Genomic DNA, 22,175 nt, shown 5'->3' on the forward strand with positions numbered 1-22,175 from the left:
CCGCTTTACAGAATTTGAACGACTTAAAATATGAGCTAATTTTATCCCTAATCTATCCCCAATGAGCACACCTGTGGCGACGGTGATGAGGAAAAACTCCCTCAGACGACACGAGGAAGAAACCTCGAGAGGAACCAGACTCAAAAGGGAACCCATCCCCATCCGGGCAACAACAGACAACATCTCATCTCATTATCTGTAGCCGCTTTATCCTTCTACAGGGTCGCAGGCAAGCTGGAGCCTATCCCAGCTGACTACGGGCGAAAGGCGGGGTACACCCTGGACAAGTCGCCAGGTCATCACAGGGCTGACACACAGACACAGACAACCATTCACACTCACATTCACACCTACGGTCAATTTAGAGTCACCAGTTAACCTAACCTGCATGTCTTTGGACTGTGGGGGAAACCGGAGCACCCGGAGGAAACCCACACGGACACGGGGAGAACATGCAAACTCCACACAGAAAGGCCCTCGCCGGCCCCGGGGCTCGAACCCAGGACCTTCTTGCTGTGAGGCGACAGCGCTAACCACTACACCACCGTGCCGCCCAACAGACAACATGACTATAATATTAACAGTCCTAACAAAGTCAGCTTTGTTGATGCTATAAACCCCCCACCAACTTTAACCCGAGTGCAAAACCATTCACAACAACCGCAGTCCCAAGTCAGCAAGTCAACTGCAGTCCCCAGCCACAAAAACACCACTGCAAGAGTCCAGAGCGTCCTGGATTATGTGGGAGTGAAATGGAAATGTGCTGTGACTAGGCGTGAAGTTACGAGAACGGTCCGTGATGATTAGCCTGTTTAATATAAAGCTATGCCCAGCTGTGATGTGATGTGATGTACAAACAAAACTCTTGTTAACTCGCGAATGAAATCAGGAAAGATGAAAAGATAAGGAAAGAATGAATGCAGAACGGAGCAATAGACAGAAAGGAAGAACAAAAGCACACAGTGAAAGCGTGTCGATTGAGGGAGGAGTGGATGAAGCTGCATTAAGCAGATGTTTTTATTCCCATTTGCATGATTGGTGCACATGTTGATTACATTACATTATATTCAGATTCTTTTCAATCCTGCCATTTCTGGCGGTTTCCATTTTAGGATGTAATTGCTGCCCTGTACATGTGCATTTTATCCATTAAGGAAATGAAACTGGTCATCTGTTTGATTCATCAATCCTGTGTACCAGCAACAAAAGATCACCAGTTATTTACGCAGCAATTCCTGTTTATGCAGCCGACAGAAATCAACAAGCTCTGCACCTGTTTCTCAATTAACCCTGCCGGCTTTTTGCTTTTTATTTTGCTAGCTACAATAAGGTTTGGGTTTTTTTTAAACACAAATTGCTAATGTTAACAACATTAGTGAGGTAAGCATGCGCACGACTGCAATTTGGTATACAGTACCAATCAAAAGTTTGGACACGTTTTCTAATTCAGTAGTTTTTCTTTATTTTTATTAATTAAGACGCTTCATGTCTTAAAGTAATGATGGATGTCATTTCTCTTTACTTAGTCGAGCGCTTCTTGATGTACGGTAACATGGATTACTACAGTTGTAGAATAGGGCTATTTACTGTATTTTTATTATTTGTTTTAAGACTTTTTGCTTGTTTACCATACAATTCATAAATGCCCCATGTTATTTCGTAGTTTTGATGTCTTTTGATGTTCTACGATGCAGAAAATGGCCAAAATACAGAAAAGCTTATGAACGAGGTGGTATTGGCAAACTTTTTAATTGTTTTGAAAAGAAGGGAGGAAGAAAGGAGAGGAAAAACTAAAGGATGTGAGGGGAAAGAGGGAAGACAGCTTAGAAATAAGGAAGATTACGAAAGCAAGGAAGACTGATGGTAGGTGAGGAAGCGGAGCAAAACGGGAGGAGGTATGGATGGGTGGAAGGAGAGAAAGATGCAAGGAGTTCAAGAAAGACAAGATGATGGAGATGAAGACAGGAAGGAAAGGAAGGACAGAATTGAGGAAGGTAAGGAATTACACAAATCAAGAAGGGAAGTAGGGAAAAAAAACAGGTTGGAAATTGAGGAAGGAGGGAAAGAAGACGGGCCTTGTGAAAGAAAAGGATATGTGGAGAAAGGAAGAAAGGATTACAACAATGGCAAAAAGTAATTTTCTTTCAGTTATTATTATTTTTTAAACACGGTCATTTTTCATCTCCCTTTTTTCTCCATAGCTGAAAAGTTTACGTTTGCTATTTGCACAGCTGTCGGAGTCGTTGCAATATTTAACTGCTGTTGTACAATTATACATGTGACGAATAACTAAATCTTGAATCTTTCTGTTCATGCCCTTGTAACGCAGGTGGGTCCAGCAGGTTCTCAGTTCGGTCTGCTTGCATGCCTGTTTGTGGAGCTCTTTCAGGGCTGGCAGATGTTGGAGAAGCCATGGAACGCCTTCCTCAAGCTGCTTGGACTTGTCCTCTTCCTCTTCCTCTGTGGTCTGCTGCCATGGATCGACAACATTGCCCACATCTTTGGCTTCCTCAGTGGCATGCTGTTGTCCTTCTCCTTTTTGCCCTACGTCACCTTCGGCACCTTCGACAAGTACCGCAAGCGTGTGCTCATCATCCTGTCACTGCTCGTGTACACCGGGCTGTTCTCCTCACTCATCGTCTGGTTCTACATCTACCCCATCAACTGGAAATGGCTCGAGTATCTCACCTGTATCCCCTTCACCAGCAATTTCTGCGAGCGCTATGATCACGACCCCACTGGGCACTAACACGCTTGCTCCTTCACGAGCCCGAGGATGAATGGTTTGCTGTCTGTGTGCTACCTCGCATGCAAATCCTGGCCACTACATTATTGACCATGTGGTGCATTGTGGCCACACTAGTCCAGCAAACAGTACTGCAAGATGATGATGTTTCTGGAGGCCAAGTACTGTAAGGATTGGGGAAGATAGCTACAATGGGACGACTACTGAAGTTTCGAGGCATTAGTAAGTCACTTACTCTGAGATCCACTGATTTGTGCAGGACTTCTATCGAAATGCACAAATCTACACCAATTTCTTATCGACACTAAATCAGGGTACATCTTGGTCAACCTTGCCTTAAACTAGCATTTTATTGATTTGACAAGTGGGTGCCATGTTATAAAACACTGTAGAAGATAATGAATGATGCCTTTTGTGTCCATATGTCCAAATTGAAGTGATACTCCAGCTTTATTTAACCTAATCTCGATCTACCATAGATTAAGGTGTGACTTTTTTTTTTCTTTTCTTCAGAGGAAGGTGTTTGTAGGTGTGTGTTACCAATGTAGTTGTGTGGGTCTGCTCGGAAAGCATAAATAACCGACTTTTTTTTAAACTGTATTGCTCCACTGTTGGAAGGGTGACTGAGAAGGTTGGTGTTGCGTTACATTATTCATTTATCTGCAGTAATTGCTGCTGGTCAGGGTGGATCCAGAGAGCACCAGTCTGTTGTAGGGTGCCATACTTGTATCTGTTCACACACACGCATTCAGACCTAGAGGAAGTCTACCAATGAGCTACCCATTTGTTTTTGAGGATGGGAGGAAACTGGAGAGCTCAGAAGAAACCTGTGGAGAACATGTGAAACTCCACACAGACAGCCCAAGCCAAACCCAAGCTCATGATCCAAATGGGGAACCTGGAGGTACCATATGAGGCTGCGATGCTACCCACTGCATCACCATGCTGCCTGCACAGTGTCCTGGGCTGGTACTCTCAATGGGGCAACTTTTGTAGAACCCGAAGACCCTAAAGGTACAAGAGTGGTCCTAAGGGCCAATTTATGGACCTGAAATTGTTTTAAGGTTCGCTCCGTTTACATTATCATGTGAAAGATGAACCCTCGAGAGTACAACCCCAGTGACGAGGAAAGGTGCAGTTTGGTACGTTTTATGCCTTGACCATTTGGTAGTGGGTTTTGGGATTGATCAGAAAAGGGGCAAGGTCAGATTCCTGCGGTGTTTGTTTTTTTTTTGTTTGTTTTTTTTTTTCCCTCTTCTCTTCAGTAGCTTACTTGCACATTTCATATACAGGAACTCAAAGCCTCTTTTCTGACTATCTATGATTTTTGCCGGTGGTCAGTCAGTCTGAGAATAGAGTCCTCGTTGTAACCGGCAGATGAACCGATCAAAACAAGGGTAAGGTCACAGCAAGGTGAAATGTCTGAAATAATTTCTCAGTAATTCCCTTCCTGTTTTGTAACACAGATGTTTAAGTTCATATATTTAACATTCAGGAACTCCAAAGCTTATTTTGTGGCTGTTTTTTAAAACTTTTTTGCCATTGGTGTGTCTATCCGCACATCCGTTTGAGGTTCTTGTTAGCACAATACCTCAAGATCTGATGGTTGATCGTCTGTAGGATATAGATCAGGACTGTTGGTGTCGAGTTCTGAGAGTGTAAGAACCTTCGTTTTGAATTTGCATTAAATAGTTGATTATTGATGCAATTCAGAAGCCATCTTTAATTTGAAATAAACAGGCAACATGTTTGTTACCGTGTGAGGCAAGAGTCCATTTTCATTCGTTGGAAAGGAGGTTGAATAACACTGGAGTATCCCTATGTTATGACACCAGGGTATGCCACTACCACTATGAAAACTCCTTATACTGGTTACTACATTGCGTTTTTGTCACTTGGGAGTGAGAATTGCACAGATCCCCCAATGACCGAGTTGCCAGTTTATTAGGTACACTATATGGCCAAAGGGTTGTGGACACCTGACCATCCCACCAATATGTACTTGTTGAGCATCCAGTTCTAAATTTAATCCTTGCTTTGCAGTTATTACTACCTTCACACTTCTTCTGGGAAGGCTTTCGACTAGATTTTGGAGCATGGCTGTGGAGATTTGTGTCCATACAGCCACAAGAGCATTAGTGAGGTCAGGCATTGATGTTGGGCGAGGAGGCCTGGGGGGGGTGCAGTCAGTGTTCCAGTTTATACCAAAGTTCAGTGTTCAATGAGGTTGAGGTCAAGGTCCATTATGCATTTTTATAATGTCACTGAACTTGAATGGTTTTTCTCATAATGAGGAATAATGACATTGAGGCACTCTTAATGTAACTTTTTGATTTATTAAATTTAGTCATCTTAGGTTTTACAGACATGACTGGAGTGTTTAGAACATTCTGAACTGTCCAGGATTCTCACCCGTGTCTGGTGATGAGATTCCGTGGCCTCGATAAGTGGCTTATAGAGCAGGCTTTGATTGGTCATGTTCAGTCACCAGTGCAATACAGCAAAGCTGGTTTAGCATCTGCTTAACACATCATCTGATGACTGAAGGCATACTGCGAACATTTCGGTGCCATTTGGCTGCCATGCACAGCACTGTACATGAGAGCTGAATGTTCCAGCTCGTGCCATACAGGTTACTTGTTGGAACAGATCAAATAATGGCACGTCCTGTTTGTACCCTGTGAAGCAGCACTTGACTTTCTGGTTGACCTCAAAGGTTTACATATCTGTGTTTCAAACAACCTAAATGTAAAAATAGTTTTAGCTTAGGTGTCGTCATCACTTTTGTATATTTTAAAATCAAACTGCCATTGTATGTCTGGTTTGAAATTTTTTTTTTCCTACTTTAATAAAATTGTACTGTGCCTTATAAATACCTAAATAAAAAGGGAATGGATAATCTCCTACTTTTTTAATAATATGCAAATGTAATGTGCATTTAAAGGTACTGGACCAAACTTCTGTACTTTTACCAACTGATTCATGTAACTTTGTTATATTTATATGAGCTACCAAACTTTTAAACATTAAATTTTCTTGAAATAAATGTTATTACAAGACTTTACATATTTGATGTCTAAAATGATGTGTGTGGCTGTCTACACAATATATAGAATCCTAATTGTTTTTAAACATTTTTTTTTTTGGGTGGGACTTTATTATAGGATTTTGGGGCATTTAATTAAAAAAAAAAAAAAGTGGCGCTGGGAAAATGTATTCTTTGTTCTACAGTGTTATTACATCAAACGATGTAAGAGCCAATCAGGTTTCGATATGCAAATGATACGTTTTTACTAAGGAGTTATATGTGATCGGGTGTTCGAGCAGAGGGTGAAAGTGTATGGTTGGTACTCGTGTTCAACATAACGTGTTTTAAAAAGTTGTTCTCTATTCTACAACATGAAAAATGGTGTATAAAAATGGTTTTTATTTCTTCTTTATTTACAAAATGTACAAAATCAGAGAGATCTTTAGCCAAGCTTCCACAGAGGCAAAGGTGGTGTAATGTCTAATTGCAAAAGGCAATTATCTCCAAAATACAGGGGGTCATGGTTAATAAATACTGGACACGTTTAGCTGAATACTGGATTCCAGGAACAGTTACTTGGTGCTGAACCAAACCCGCCTGCAATGCTACACCTTGGCAACAGCTAAACGCTGTAGCTAAATATGATTTGCTGTGTTCATTTACATTCAATGTATCTTATGCAAAGCAATTCTTTTGTTTGCAATCTTTCGGTTAACTTTTTTAAATTACAATTAAATATTTATGCTGAGTTTCTTCAAAGGCTTTTTGATCTGAGGATTTTTTTATTTTTTTTGGGTGGGGGTGATATTCTAACCAGTTCCTTGTGGTCTAAACATCTTTCACAGAGACAGGATTTGAAACCTGTCCTCGTGTTGTCCTCCGCAGAGCACTTGCTAATTTTTTTTTGTCTCCGATTAGAAGAGAGCACAGTAGCAGGGTGTCGAGTCAATGCTGCTTTAATTCATCTACAAAACAAACATCTAGAGCAACCACAAGACACTCAACAACAAGGCTGAAATATCACTACAGCTTAACGACGGAGCGACCGTTTATAACCACACATGCACACCATGTAGGGATGGCCGATATGACGATACAATACTGATATGGAAATGAATTGTTACTTTTTTTTTTTTGAGAATATCAGCAATTTTCAAACACTATTATTCATAGTAACAACTTGCTGTTCGTGATCAGGTGTTAAATTATCAAGCTTTTTCTTTTTTTTTTTTTTTTAACCATATCACCCACCCCAATACTGTACCATTTCATGAGTGGAGAACTCATAATTGTAGTGTTTCCTTCACAGTGTGTTCCTCTTTTACCTCCCACCATTGCCTCCTTTCTGATAATGAACAGGTTTATTTAAAAATGACAGACATGCATGATAGAAAATAAAGCAAAATTTCTCAATGTAAAATAAAGCAAAAAAAAAGTGCTGAAATGAGAAAATAAAGGATACAAAACCATATTCTCCTGGATTATTTTCAAGATATGGAATGAAGATCAAACTGTATCAATAAATATCAAGCCAGCTGCTACAAAAGGTGAAAAATGTGGATGGTTGGTTTTTCTTTCTTCTCCTCCCCTTTTTTTTCTTCCTCGATCAACTTTGTTTACAAATGTGGACAAACACTTAAGACACCACAGACGTAACTTGGACTCGAAGCAGAAGCTGTGACAAAACTTCCCCACCAGAATAAGCCTCCCAACTCTTCTTTGCTTTGGCATCTGGGGTAAGAAAACGAGCAGTGTTAGCTGCGTAAACTCAGCAGCCACTGTTGCGGCGCATGAAGGCGTGGCCGCGCACGGCGTAATGCATCTCGATGAAGGTCAGCGGCCCGACTGTGATCTCGCATGGGCCCTGAACCTTGAAGCCAGACTTCTGGTAGAAGGGTACGAGGAAATCCTCGCACATGAGCACAGCACGGCGGACGTACGGCAGACAGCGCAGGTACTGCAAGTAGCGCCACATCAGGATGGAACCACGGCCCTGCTGTCGGAACGTACGGTGCACCGCCAGCACGTGCATGTGGACGGTGGTGCCATGAGGTTTGTGAAGCGTCAGAGCTTCCTGTAAGGAACGCGAGACAAAAGCGGACAGGGTTATTCCTGGTAGGGTTCTCAAGATGACTGACATGCAGGACTTGACCATGTGTGTGCACAAAACACTGACTCTGGAGACTCCTCCTCTAAAAGTCTATAGAAATATTCACCATATCAATGATGAAGTAACTTTTTATATTGTATGGACATGAGTGTTTTGCTGGGAAATGCACCACTTGTATTTTTCATACGAGCTACATCCATGGAGAACCAAAACCGTGACACAAATCTTGATTTGGTTCAATTCATCAGTTGAGGAAATTGATGAATTGTTTTTGATAAATTTGGGTACATTTGTTTGTGAATGTGTCTATATAATATTACACGTTGGCTTGAAGATATGAAGTTTATCGTCTTGGGTCGAAAAACTTGCATTTTTAATATGAAATACATCACGCATTTGACTGACATTTAAATAATATTGGCTGGCTTTTTTTTCATGGTCTATCAGATATATTCCATTCAGCTAGCATGGTATTCAAGGAGTCGAAGACGAGTTCAATATCATGCTAGCTGAATGAAATATATCTGATAGACCATGAAAAACAGCCATTATTATACATACATACATACACACTCTTCGTATTGGCATTCTCAAAGCCCAACGCGAGCTTACCCGCGACACAATGCTGTTAGCGCGGCAGTCCAGTTACCTTCTAGCCGGTGTACTGTTAGTGAAGGCCAATGCTAGCGCAGTCAAGCTGAATAATATTTTCCCTGTGTAATTTACTTAGTTACTTTTAAAATCAACATCGACAACTACGCACAATGGAGTGATCTGGCAGCCAAAATTCTCTCAATCTTCCGCTTTTAACGAAGCAAACCTTGCGTCCATGTTTATTTACAAACTGTCACAGTCACTCTCTAGTCTTGCATCTCTGACGTGTCTGTCTTCCAGTTTTTCGACATCCGTTGGTATGTTTTTCTCTTGTAAATATACATGAATATGTTTTGGTAGCCTTTCGGGTGTTCAGCGCGTCTTCGGTTTCAGTTTTTAGTGCTTAATTATAGCATAGCTAATCCTAGCAGTAGCACTGGATTAACCTCGTCTTCTCTCTTTCCCGGCTGACAAAGAAATGATTGTGTGCATGCGCAGCAGAAAAGCTTTGTCGTTGGATATTCGCATCAGCTCTGACGTGTGACGTCGTGTTGTCTTGACAAGGTGTAATATTATAACAATATTGCACGCTCATTCTCCATTGCGTAGAGTGGCGTAATACGTGGAGGATAAGCTATATGATGATCAATAAACCCGCTAGAAGGGAATAGAATACACGTTTTTATTCCATGGAAAAAGTGGCCTGTATGTTTAATAATTCCCCGATCTGTCACTCCCAGTGTTTTCCTGCTGACTAGACGTGCTTTGACACAATGGTGAACTGGTTCAAAATTAAAATTCTTTTGATTAACTTGCTTATTTTTTTGTGGATGTGTCCACGTAATATATTACACAGTCGCACGAATATATGAAGTTTATCTTCTCATTCACTTGTGAATATGTTCACCACTCTAAGATAAACTTCATATCTTGGCACAACCGTGTAATATCCTCTATTTATCTGGTTAATATTAGCCTTAAGGCCAATTTATGCTGACAACCCAGTCCTCGCAGATAGCGTCGCAGACGGTGTCTGCGTAGCCCCCCCACCTTCGCAGACGCTCTGCGCGCACCTCCCAAAAATTGTGACCACCGCAGAAGCCTCGCAGACAGCGTCGCAGACAAGAGGGCTCTGATTGGTCCACTCTACATCCGCTGTACACGCACTTCCGCTTCCCTACTTTCCCGGTTTGGTTTGTTTTCACAACCGGCATTTTTAAAAACACGAGCGAAGATGGAGCAGCATGAAGAGCGGTTGATTGAGGAAGTACGTACATCTATACGACTCCAGTTCTAGTCATTATAAGTAACCGGAGGATAAACACTCCACTAACCACACCCACCAACTACTCCTAGCGACTTCGCGCCCCCTTGCGTTGTGCCGGTGAATAACATCGCACACGCCTATTACTCCCCGCTCAACGATAAATTACAACTGTCTGCGAAAGCTATCTGCGAAAGCCTTGTCGCAAGAGCATGCAGAGGCCTTTAGTTCTCACTACATATAAACCTGTGATCTGAATTACAGCCGACACTACTATCAGAGCTGTCCTGTTGGAGAAAATAAATCGATAACTCTGAAACATCAGATTCAAGAATTCAACAGCGCTATAGTGTAAACCACAATATTCGACAGGAGTATCATTTTATACTAAGACAGACTATCTATAATCTGAATTTAAATGGGTTCCTCAGTAGCTGGTTGGAATAAATGATCAGTGAAACCCTGATCCCCATCACAGTTCCACCAGAGGAACGAACCAAAAAAGCATTTTTGGATGTTAGATTTAAGCCTTTTTTTTTTTTTTCCTTAAAAGAAAAAACGGGTGCGTTTGTAGACCTTGCACTGATCCCAAGTCTATGGTCTTATTATTTAATTATAATCACAACTGGGCCATTGTTTTAGCTGCCCTGAGACATCTGACTCAACCGAGACATTCTTCTCAAGTTTTCTTACACTTTGTCTTCCATTTAGTTACATTCATCAGTTATTTATTCCCCCATTCCATGTCTTCTATCTTCTGTACAAACATTTCAACTTCTACAAGTACTACATTTCTACTTCTCTCAGCTCTATCGGGATGTTCAGGTTACTTATAAAGCATTGTTATCCTGATCACTCCTGCAGAAAACTTCTCTCTCGCTGTTTGACTGCATGCGAGCGCTTAATAAACTCAGCTCTTCAGTTGCTGAGTTTATCTTTCACACCTTACCCTCGTCATCCCTTTATATCCAATAGACACGTATTTATTCGCCCAAGCATTCAGGTTTTCCTCATGTGCACAGTATACAGGCTGGTTTGTCTTGCTTGTTTTCTTGTCCTGTTGCTGGAGGTGTGTATATTTTAGCGTCTCTTATTCTGATTTGTATTTTATTTTGGAATAAACTGGAAGTCTGAATGAGTGCAGCTGTACTTGAAGGATAAACCAGTTAACCATATCAAGTGCTAATATCAGTTGTGTACTGTATTGAGAGGCCTTTTTTTTGTATGCCTATTTATTTTTAATAGATATTCTAATTCTGCATTGTTAATTTTAATACTTGAAATTAACCCATTGCTTAAAGTTGAACCATAAATGTGTGTTTTGGTTAAATATCTTGTCCTTGTCATCTATAATGGCTGCTGCAAATTCTACAGTATAATGTGCTTTTTTTTTATTTTAATTTTTTTTAATGACAGCTTTCCAGTTTTAATGTGTTTGCTCTTTGCTGTAGTGTGTGTCCACTCACTGTGGTGAGACGCTCCTGGTCCCACAGTGAGCCAATGATGAAGGCGACAAGCCTGCCTTCTACGAACCATCCAAGGGACAGTTCGGGGCAGAGGGTGAGGAAGTGACGCACCTCATCCAGGTGTAACGGACACTCGCCAGACACTGAGATGAAAGCTGAGGAGGGCACAGAGTTTAATCAGTGTTGTAGACAGTAAACAAGTGTGCTAAATACTTGAGGCTCGTGTTACCCTTTCTCATTTAACCTTTGTTTACCTGGACTGAATGTGTGTGTGTGTGTGTGTGTGTGTGTGTGTGTATATATATATATATATATATATATATACACACACACAAATCAGCCATAACATTAAAAACATTGACAGGTGACATGAATAATATTTGGTTCTCATTACAGTGGCATGTGCCAAGAGGTAGGATGTATGAGGCAGCAAGAGAACACTCAGTTCTTGAAGTTGACATGTTGGAAGCAGGAAAAATGGGCAAGTGTAAGGATCTGAGTGACTCTGACAAATCGTGATGGCTAGATGACTGGGTCTGAGCGTCTCCAAAATGGCACATCTTGTGGGGTGTTCCTGGTATGCACTGGTTAGTACCTACCAAAAGTGGTCCAAGGAAGAACAACTGGTGAACCAGCGACAGGGTCATGGATGTCGAAGGCTCATTGATTGATTTGCATAGGGCACAAAGGCTAGCCCATACGGTCCAATTCCACAGAAGAGCTACTGTAGCACAAACTGCTGAAAAACGTTAATGCTGACACCTTTCTGTTTTAGCCAGCATTAACTTTTTCAGCAGTTCGTGCCCCATACGAATTAATGAGCCTTCGACACCCATGACCCTGCCGCCGGTTCACCAGTTGTTCTTCCTTGGACCACTTTTGGTAGGTACTAACCACTGCATACCACAAACACCCCACAAGATGTGCCATTTTGGAGATGCTCAGACCCAGTCATCTAGCCATCACAATTTGGCCCTTGTTCAAAGTCGCCCAGATCCTTACGCTTGCCCATTTTTCCTGCTTCCAACACATCGACTTCACTTCAAGAACTGAGTGTTCTCTTGCTGCCTAATATATTCCATTCCTTGACAGGTGCCATTGCAATGAGATAATCAATGCTATTCACTTCACCTGTCAGTGGCTGATCGGTGTATATAAAGTAAATGGAGGGCTGTACTTTTTGTGAATACGTTTACATTGATTGTACCTTGCAAAACAAAAAGGTGTGTGCATGCATATATAAATAATTTTTAGACAAAACTAAAAACTTTTTAAAGATTTTTTAAATATAACAATTTTTTTATTGTGCTTCTAAAAATCTCAAACTGTTTCATTTAGAACATAAATGTTAATGTACGGTGGTGTAGTGGTTAGCCTGCTAAACTGTTGCCTCGCAGTAGTAAGGTTCTGGGTTCGAGCCCAGTGGCCAATGGGGATGGATGTTAATGTACAGACTAATAAAGTACTTTTAATACAAGTATATGAACACAGTATAAATTAGATTATCAAATATATCACTTCTGTAGAACAAATATATACCTGCCTTTTTAAAGGAAAAGTAGTTATTTGTACTTTTTGACAAAGTTGAATTAATATGAAAAGTACATTTATTTCTAGTGTTAACACTTTATACAATTAAAGCATACTGAATGTATTATTTTGGGGCATCTTATGACAAGAAATTACGCTTCGGTATGTTAGACATTCAAGTTCTCACAGAAAACTGAAGTATAATCTTAAAGGTGGTACTTTTAAAACGTGGAAATGTTTCATGTGGAAAATACAGTACAGTACACAAGTACAGTACTTTGCAAAATCTTAGTACAAGATTTGTGATAGATTTTACGACGATTACATGATCAAGTCAGTACAAAATCATTTCAGATATCCAAACATTAGTTTTCCAGGACAAAATTAAATGTTACAGAAGAATGTTTGTATGTCCGTAAAGAGAGCAGCGTATTACAGAAGAGACACTTTTTCAGATTAAAAACATACTGAAGGCTGCTGCAGAAAATAAGAAGAAACTGCGAGAGTCAAATTGTCCAGATGAACTGTAGCTGGTTCTGGAAGATACTCAGTAAAATTTACAGCTCATTTCTTTATAAAACTGAACACACTGTATCTCAGGCTAATATAAGGGTTGTTTTACAATCAGGGTACGCAAGCTAAAAATCACATTTAACACTTATTATCGTCAATATCAAAAGGTTTGACTAAATAAACTTGGTTGTTTATTGTAGCCCTGTGATAGCTCTATTTACCATGCAAAAAAAAAATTGGTGATAATGTCATTTTTGGTGAATGTATGGCAATATATGTCATATTTAGCAAAATTACTCGTGTCATTTAGAAAAAGTGCTTTTGTGACCACAGGTAGCTCCAAAAGGGATGCACTTAAATCATTCTTTATACCATAAAACACATATTCGGTTCCATATCATTGGAAACATAGTTAAGTTTTAATGTTGAATGCCAGTAAGTTTTCAGACTATTTTGATCAAATTAGTATGTAATTGTGTAAAAAAAAAAAAAGTCCTCTCCGAGACAGCTAATTTTTCAATCTAAAATAACATATCTAAAATGATTATTTTCATCCTAAAATGTGGTCAAGATATTGGGACATAAATATTAGAGACAACTAACACAAAGCTTACAGCCTTATATTTAAAAGCACTATGGAAGTAGTGGATTCTGAATTGTCAAAAAAAAAAATGTCGTCTCCGAGAATCACTTTTTCTCCCATCTTATAGCAGATTACACAAAACTACCATACACATGTCAAAAAATGACCTGAAATCTGTTCTTTAACTTGTCCTTCACTTAAAAACTGCTACAAGAACCAGTTTGAATCAATTTGAATTTTGGACCCCTGTGACACAAACTTTGTACCCTGATTGTAAAACAACCCTTATAAAACTGAACACACTGTATCTCAGGCTATTATTATTATTATTATTATTATTATAGCAAAGGATCACACTAAATACTGGCTCTGTTTCTTTAATTAGGCTACTGTTTGCTTTTACCCTTTAGAGTATTTTTACAAGTAGAAACATTTCATTTTCAACCTTTCCAACATTTTGAAAGTAAGTTTAATTTCTTACATACTTGGATATTACACTGTTCCTATATTATTCATGGACACTTTATTTGGCCATAGAGTTTGAATCACTAATGTTTATCCTTCTGCTAAGAAAAGGTGTTTTATTGTTTTGAACTGATGTTTTTTTGTTTGTTTAAAATAAAACAGGCTAGTATCTTAGATAAATGGTAAGTTAAATGAGTAAATTTATGAAAAATAAAAGTTTTTAAATGTTTCATTCGGAATATTTAAGCTGCGAGTGTAAGTGTGGCGGACAGTGCTGTAACTCACCCTCTCTCTCGATCTCGAACACGCTGACAGCGTCCTCGGTGTTCAGGGACCGGAACTCACTGGCCGGAAGTGTGTGACGCCGCTGTCTCGCGGACGCGTGGACGGGTTTGAAGAAAGGCAGCGCGCTCACCGCGGACATATTTTCACTTTACTCACCTGCTCTTACAGCTTCCCGACGCGCACCGAGTTTTCTTTTATTTTATTTTTTGTATTATTTTGTATTGTATTGTATTCACAGCAGGTGCGTGTGACCGTTCCGAGCGCCGCGCGCGTACGGGAAGTGAGCTGCGGTGCGGCGCGCGAGGGCGCATTTATAGCTTCAGCGCTTCCCGTCAGTGAGTCAGACAGCACTAATCAGCGGCTTATTCCGGGTGGCAGCGCTTCACACTGCAGGAGTTTAATTCCCGCTGGCTGCTTTTCTTTCAGCTCAGCACGTAAAACAAAAGCGGGCTGTAACAAGTGTTACCAAGCAAAGCAAAACAAACCTCGCCCGGCAGCACTTATTTTACTCCTATATGTTGATAATGGTAATATTTCTCAATCATCAGCAGTCAGGTTATAGTCCTATGAAAATCCATGACCTTGATTTTGACCTTTCAGAGTCATTCAAGGTCAAAGGTCATGGTGCCAAATGAAAGCCCATAATATGGCACTTCCTATAAGTTGATAATGATAAAAATATCTCTACCATCAACCGTTTTCAAGTTACAGCCTTCTGAAAATCTATGATCTAGAGTTTGATCTTTCAATGTCACTCAAGGTCAAAGGTCATGGTGCCAAATGAAAGCCCATATGGCACTTCCTATAAGTTGATAAGGGTAAATATCTGTCTACCATCAACTGTTTTCAAGTTACAGCCCTCTGAAAATCCATGACCTTGATTTTGACCTTTCAAGGTCAAAGGTCATAGTGCCAAATGAAAGCCCATATGGCACTTCCTATAAGTTGGAAAGGGTAAATATCTCTTGACCATCAACCGTTTTCAAGTTACAGGCCTCTGAAAATCTGTGACCTTGAGTTTGATCTTTCAAGGTCACTCAAGGTCAAAGGTAATGGTGCCAAATGAAAGCCCATAATATGGCACTTCCTATAAGTTGATAATGGTAAAAATATCTCTACCATCAACCGTTTTCAAGTTACAGCTCTCTGAAAATCCATGACCTTGAGTTTGACCTTTCAAGGTCAAAGGTCATGGTGCCAAATGAAAGCCCATATGGCACTTCCTATTATTTGATAAGGGTAAATATCTGTCCACCATCAACCGTTTTCAAGTTACAGCCCTCTGAAAATCTTTGACCTTGATTTTGACCTATCAAAGTCATTCAAGGTCAAAGGTCATGGTGCCAAATGAAAGCCCATATGGCACTTCCTATAAGTTGGAAAGGGTAAATATCTCTTGACCATCAACCGTTTTCAAGTTACAGGCCTCTGAAAATCTGTGACCTTGAGTTTGATCCTTCAAGGTCACTCAAGGTCAAAGGTCATGGTGCCAAATGAAAGCCCATATGGCACTTCCTATAAGTTGATATTGCTAATTATCTGTCTACCATCAACCGTTTTCAAGTTACAGCCCTCTGAAAATCCGTGACCTTGAGTTTGACCTTTCAAGGTCAAAGGTCATGGTGCCAAATGAAAGCCCATATGGCACTTCCTATAAGTTGGAAAGGGTAAATATCTCTTGATCATCAACCGTTTTCAAGTTACAGTCCTCTGAAAATCTGTGACCTTGATTTTGACCTTTCAGAGTCATTCAAGGTCAAAGGTCATGGTGCCAAATGAAAGCCCTTATGGCACCTCGCATAAGTTGATAATGGTGAATATCTGTTTTCAAGTTACAGTCCTCTGAAAATCTGTGACTTTGAGTTTGACCTTTCAGGGTCACTCAAGGTCAAAGGTCATGGTGTCAAACGAAAGCCCATATGGGAGTTCCTATATGCTCATAATAGTAAACATCTGTCTACCGGCAACTGTTTTTGAGTTATAATGGAAAATGTTATTTTGACCGAAAGGTTGACCGACGACCTTGACCCGATTACCCCCAAAATTTAATCAGGTAATCTATGGACCATTGCCCACCTACCCTGAAAATTTGAAGTCAATCGGTGCAACCGTCTAGATGCTAGATTGTTAACAGGCAGACACCAAACAAACAAACCGTGCTGAAATAAAACCTCGTCCCACTTACTCCATCACGGGCGAGGTAATTAAAACTGAATAACTGAACAGGCCCGAGTTTCCCAAAAGCATTGCAGCACAAAGGTCATTGTTAAATGGTAGAGTGAGCAGCACAATGAACGCTCTCTCTCTCCGAGTTAAGATGCTCTTAGCATTAAGAGGCTTTTGGGAAACCCACCCGAGTTTTGTTTCTTTTTGTCTGCTTTTGTTTTTGTTTTTCTCCTGTTGCAGACGTCATTCATACTGAAGCGTATTCAGTGTTGTACAGTGCAGATTGGGAAAGTGTTATAGATTTTTATTTCCTACATTAATAAGTCAGTACCAAAACAGTTTAGATGATCAAGCATTTCTAAAAAAAAAAATAGAACGGCAGCTATAATTATTGACACCTTAATGATCTTTTGGCCATTACAAAAGTAGAAAAGGCTTTCAGTACGTAAACTGTACATGAATAATTACTCAAAGTTCCACTGGGAAAAAAATGAGTTGATTCCCAATTACTTAGCGTATCAGATCACGTGACACCGTTCCACAATTATCGACACCTTTGTCCATCGACACCGTTCCACAATTATTGACATCCAAATAATAATTATTTATTTATTTATTTATTATTTTTAAAAAAAAGTTGGTATGTGGTATTAAGTTAACAAAACATAGTTTTTATTTAAATTTGTTTTACATACAAACTCCATATTTAGTACAAAATATCTTTTATATAAATATATCAATGTCGGTGCTTACATAAATGAGGAAGTAATTCTAATGTCTGTAAACAAATGAACTGATCATGTTTAACCTGTCAAATCTTTTTGTTCCACTTTCTAAGTATTTTTCATAGATCACATTTTGTTAATCATTCGTTGTTCGTATTAATTTCTAGTTTTGTTGTTTACCAATAAATGTCAACAGGCAGTTGACATTGTAACCACATGAAAATCCAGGTCAAAGGCAGGCCCGGCGCCAGGAACAGTTTACTAAGGGGGCAATTAGAAATCGCAAGGGGGCAAATATTTTTTCATATAGTGTGTAGTAGTGATGGCGGTCTGACAACGTGTTTCAAACAATTAACTGCGCCAACCACAAAACCACGGCCCCGAAGGTTGCTTTAGTCCAGGAAAATCATGTGGCATATTACCAGGGCAGTTTTATCAACTCCCCTGCCCACCTGTTAACCCTCCCCTCCGATTTTCTCACAGACACGCGTTACAACCGGAAAGATGCCAAACATAAAACAACACACACAAACCTACAGGCAAGTCCTTTACATTTAAAATGCATACAAATAGCTCCGCGGCATGAAAACAAAACGTCAATGCAAGTCTAAGGTACTTGGCTCGGCGGCCAAAATCATAATTTAAAAAAATCAACAGACCCCGCGGCTGCACGAGTAATAGCCTTCCTGACTCGCACCGAGTCAACGCTAACCACTTAATCCGTGATCCCAGTTTAGGCGTGTAGGGGACAAAACACTCTGAAGTGATGAATTTTCACCCCCGCTGCATGGGGGGTGACGTCAACGACACATATTCTTACGCTATTTGCGCACAAAGCGGACCATATATGAACACATACACCAACATAAACGGAGATAAACTTAGCCGACAAAGAAAGAAAATGGATTCACAATATTGTGATTGAATTCGTTTAATTCGGAAGGGGAAAGACTACTCCCGTAAACTGACTGCATATTGCAGGATATTGCAGAGACAGTGCACTTGTAAGTGTACATGTAAAACCCCCGCCCGCACGATCCCTCCCCTTGTCCTTATCACAGGTCTGTGTGTGCGCGGCTGTGTCAGCATTTCACACATACACCCACAATAACTAGTCCCCAGTAGTTAGGATTGATACATATGTCTAAAACAGGGTTAGTATTAAATTCAGGCTTTTTGAAATAATCCTACCTTAATACAATTGAATTCTACGATTGCACCGTAAGAATCATAACAACCAATCAGATTTGTTCTACCGTGCCAGTTTTAGTAGTGATTTATGTGAAATGTATTTTTGTGCAATGCGCAACCACTTAATATTTCGTATTTGAAAATGCAAATTATTAATACGTCTATAATACATTATATTTTCATAAGAAAACAATTAAGTGATCTGAGTCTCCGTTGAGGGGGCGGGGCTGTAGCCACGAGGGGGCGACGCCCCCTTTCGCCCCCCCATGGCGCCGGGCCTGGTCAAAGGTCACATGTCATTCCTCGAACCAAAATATAAAATGTCTACTGATATTGTAATATGTGGTAGATATTTACAACAAACTGCAAAAAAAAAAAAAATTCTGAATGGAATTGAAAAATCTGAATATTTCAAGCATGTAATTTTTTATATGCTAGGAATTTAACTGTGGTCTAATTCTATTTATTGCAATAGGATTCCAAATCCTCTATAAGCATTCCATTCTGTTATGGATCAGAAAAAAATATTATAAATCACTGCACTTTTATTTTTTTTAAAGTACTTCATCTACTTCAACAATGTTACACAAAGATCGATCCATAACAGTTGTAAATCTCACTTAATTCCACAGGGTGACGATAATGGTGCACACCAGTGAAAGTGATTATTATCGACACCTCATGTGACTTCTTAAACGCGCGTTTAGGTACAAAATGGCGACTGTGAAATGAAAGAGAAAGAAACAAAGTAGATTTCGACAAGGAGATCATGAAATATCGGTGAATTTGATAAGTAAAAACATGTCCGTGATCTTTCCACCATCTTTACCTGTGATGATAACGTCCAGATTTTCCTCAAATTGCTGATTGTGCTAAAAAAAAATTCCATCTCCAGTACTGAGCTGTGTCATCAGACAACAAGATCAAAAGGCAAGGGGGATCTTCTGGTTGATTAATTAACCAATAATAACTGTTGTAACTGAAACTCATCTTTGTAAAATTGTTTTTTATTGATAAATATGAAAAGGTGTCGATAATTATGGACTGTCAATAATTGTAGCTGCCGCTCTAGCAAATAAAACACTATATTAGGGTGAATTTGGGTAATCTGGGACATCAGACATTTCAAAACATTATACCTTTCTGTAATCCCTAACATCATCTCGTATGTCCGTCGTAGTTGATTGTTTATTACAGATTTTTTAGCTAACTCAGGGAAGCATGGTGGTGTAGTGGTTAACACTGTCACCTCACAGCAAGAAGGTTCTGGGTTTGTGCCCAGTGGCCGATGGGGGCCTTTCTGTGTGGAATTTGCATGTTCCCCCCGTGTTTGCATGGGTTTCCTCCGGGTGTTCTGACTTCCCTCACAGTCCAAAGACATGCAGGTTAGGTTAACTGACTACTCTAAATTGTCCATTGATCAAGCTTGGAGAGGGATGGGCTCCGTCAAGTTTAAATGCCCAATGATGGACCAGTGGTGCCCTTACAGCCCTTGCCAGCTGTGGGATGAAGAAGAAGGACATAGAGCAGGTCCCACCTAACCATTCACACCTATGGGCAATTTAGAGTAGCCAGTTAACCTAACTGCATGTCTTTGGACAGTGGGTGAAACCGGAGCACCTGGAGGAAACCCACATGGACATGGGGAGAACGTGCAACCCCCACCCCCGAGAATACTAATTACATCACCTGTCACCAATTCACCTGCTACAGTGTCTTGCAAAAGTATTCATCCCCCTTGGTGTTTGTCCTGTTTTGTCACATGACAAGCTGGAATTAAAATGGATTTTTGGAGGGTTAGCACCATTTGATTTACACAACATGCCTACCACTTTAAAGATACAAATTGATGTTTTATTGTGACACAAACAATAATTAAGATGTAAAAACAGAAATCTGGAGTGTGCGTAGGTATTCACCCCCTTTCGTATGAAACCCCTAAATAAGAGCTGGTCCAACCAATTCACTTCATAAGTCACATAATTAGTTGATTAAGATCCACCTGTGTGCAATCAAAGTGTCACATGATCTGTCACATGATATCTGTATAAATCAACCTGTTCTGGAAGGACCCTGACTCTGCAACATGACTAAGCAAGCAACATGAAAACCAAGGAGCACTCCAAACAGGTCAGAGACAAAGTTAAGAAGTAGTATAGATCAGGGTTGGGTTATAAAAAAAATAAACCAAGCTTTGAATATCCCATGGAGCGCCCATCCATCCATCCATCCATTATCTGTAGCCGCTTATCCTGTTCTATAGGGTTGCAGGCAAGCTGGAGCCTATCCCAGCTGACTATGGGCGAGAGGCGGGGTACACCCTGGACAAGTCACCAGGTCATCACAGGGCTGACACAGAGACAAACAACCATTCACACTCACATTCACACCTACGGTCAATTTAGAGCCACCAATTAACCTAACCTGCATGTCTTTGGACTGTGGGGGAAACCGGAGCACCCAGAGGAAACCTACGCAGACACGGGGAGAACATGCAAACTCCACACAGAAAGGCCTTTGCTGGCCGCTGGGCTTGAACCCAGGACCTTCTTGCTGTGAGGTGACAGTGCTAACCACTACACCACCCACGGAGCACCATTAAATCCATTATAGCAAAATGGAAAGAATATGGCACCACTACAAACCTGACAAGAGAAGGCTGCCCACCAAAACCCACAGACCAGGCAAGGAGGGCATTAATCAGAGATGCAACAAAGACACCAAAGACAACACTGAAGAAGCTGCAGAGATCCACAGCGGAGATGGGAGTATCTGTCCATAGGACTACTTTAAGCCGTACACTCCACGGAGCAGGGCTTTATGGAAGAGTGGCCAGAAAAAGAGTCATTGCTTAAGAAAACACGTTTGGAGTTTGCCCAACAGCATGTGGCAGACTCCCTAAACACATGGAAGAAGATTCTCTGGTCAAATGAGACTAAAATTGAACTTTTTGGCCATCGTGGGAAATGTCACATGTGGCTCAAACCCAACACCCTGAGAACACCATTCCTACAGTGAAGCATGGTGGTGGCAGCATCATGCTGTGGGGATGTTTTTCATCTGCAGGGACAGGAAAGCTGGTCAGAACTGAAGGAAATATGGATGGCACTAAATACAGGGCAATTCTGGAGGAAAACCTGTTTGAGTCAGCCAGAGGTTTGAGACTGGGACAAAGGTTCATGTTTCAGGAGGACAATGACCCTAAACATACTGCTAAAGCTACACCGGAGTGATTTAAAGGGAAACATTTAAATGTCTTGGAATGAGCCTAGTCAAAGTCCAGACCTCAATTTAATTGAGAATCTGTGGCATAACTTGAAGATTGCTGTACACCAACACAACCCATTGAACTTGAAGGAGTTGGAACAGTTTTGCCTTGATGAATGGGCAAAAATCCCAGTGGCTAGATGTGCTAAGCTAATAGAGACATACCCCAATGAATTGCAGCTGTAATTGCAGCAAAAGGTGGCTCTACAAAGTATTGACTTTTGGGGGGGGGAATACCTATG

General features: G+C 40.5%; 2 protein-coding genes across 3 annotated transcripts in view; one reads left to right on the forward strand and one right to left on the reverse strand.

The window, feature by feature from the left end:
• Nucleotides 1-5,812, forward strand: part of LOC132884905 (inactive rhomboid protein 2-like) — a 102,621-nt gene extending 96,809 nt beyond the window's left edge. For both annotated transcript variants that reach the window (XM_060918955.1, XM_060918954.1), the window contains exon 19: nucleotides 2,330-5,812. In XM_060918955.1, coding sequence (XP_060774938.1) covers nucleotides 2,330-2,749 — 420 coding nt within the window. In that variant the 3' untranslated portion in view covers nucleotides 2,750-5,812. The remainder of the gene's footprint in view (nucleotides 1-2,329) is intronic.
• Nucleotides 5,813-6,153: 341 nt separating this feature from the next.
• On the reverse strand, nucleotides 6,154-14,779 carry aanat1 (arylalkylamine N-acetyltransferase 1). Its single transcript, XM_060918147.1, has 3 exons — nucleotides 14,585-14,779; nucleotides 11,209-11,363; nucleotides 6,154-7,848 (listed from the first exon to the last, which is right to left on the reverse strand). The coding sequence occupies exons 1-3, from the start codon at nucleotides 14,721-14,723 to the stop codon at nucleotides 7,543-7,545; spliced, it is 600 nt and encodes a 199-aa protein (XP_060774130.1). The 5' UTR covers nucleotides 14,724-14,779; the 3' UTR covers nucleotides 6,154-7,542.
• Nucleotides 14,780-22,175: the final 7,396 nt, after the last annotated feature.

The sequence above is a fragment of the Neoarius graeffei genome, chromosome 4 (genome assembly GCF_027579695.1).
Source record: "Neoarius graeffei isolate fNeoGra1 chromosome 4, fNeoGra1.pri, whole genome shotgun sequence".
Taxonomy (NCBI): domain Eukaryota; kingdom Metazoa; phylum Chordata; class Actinopteri; order Siluriformes; family Ariidae; genus Neoarius; species Neoarius graeffei.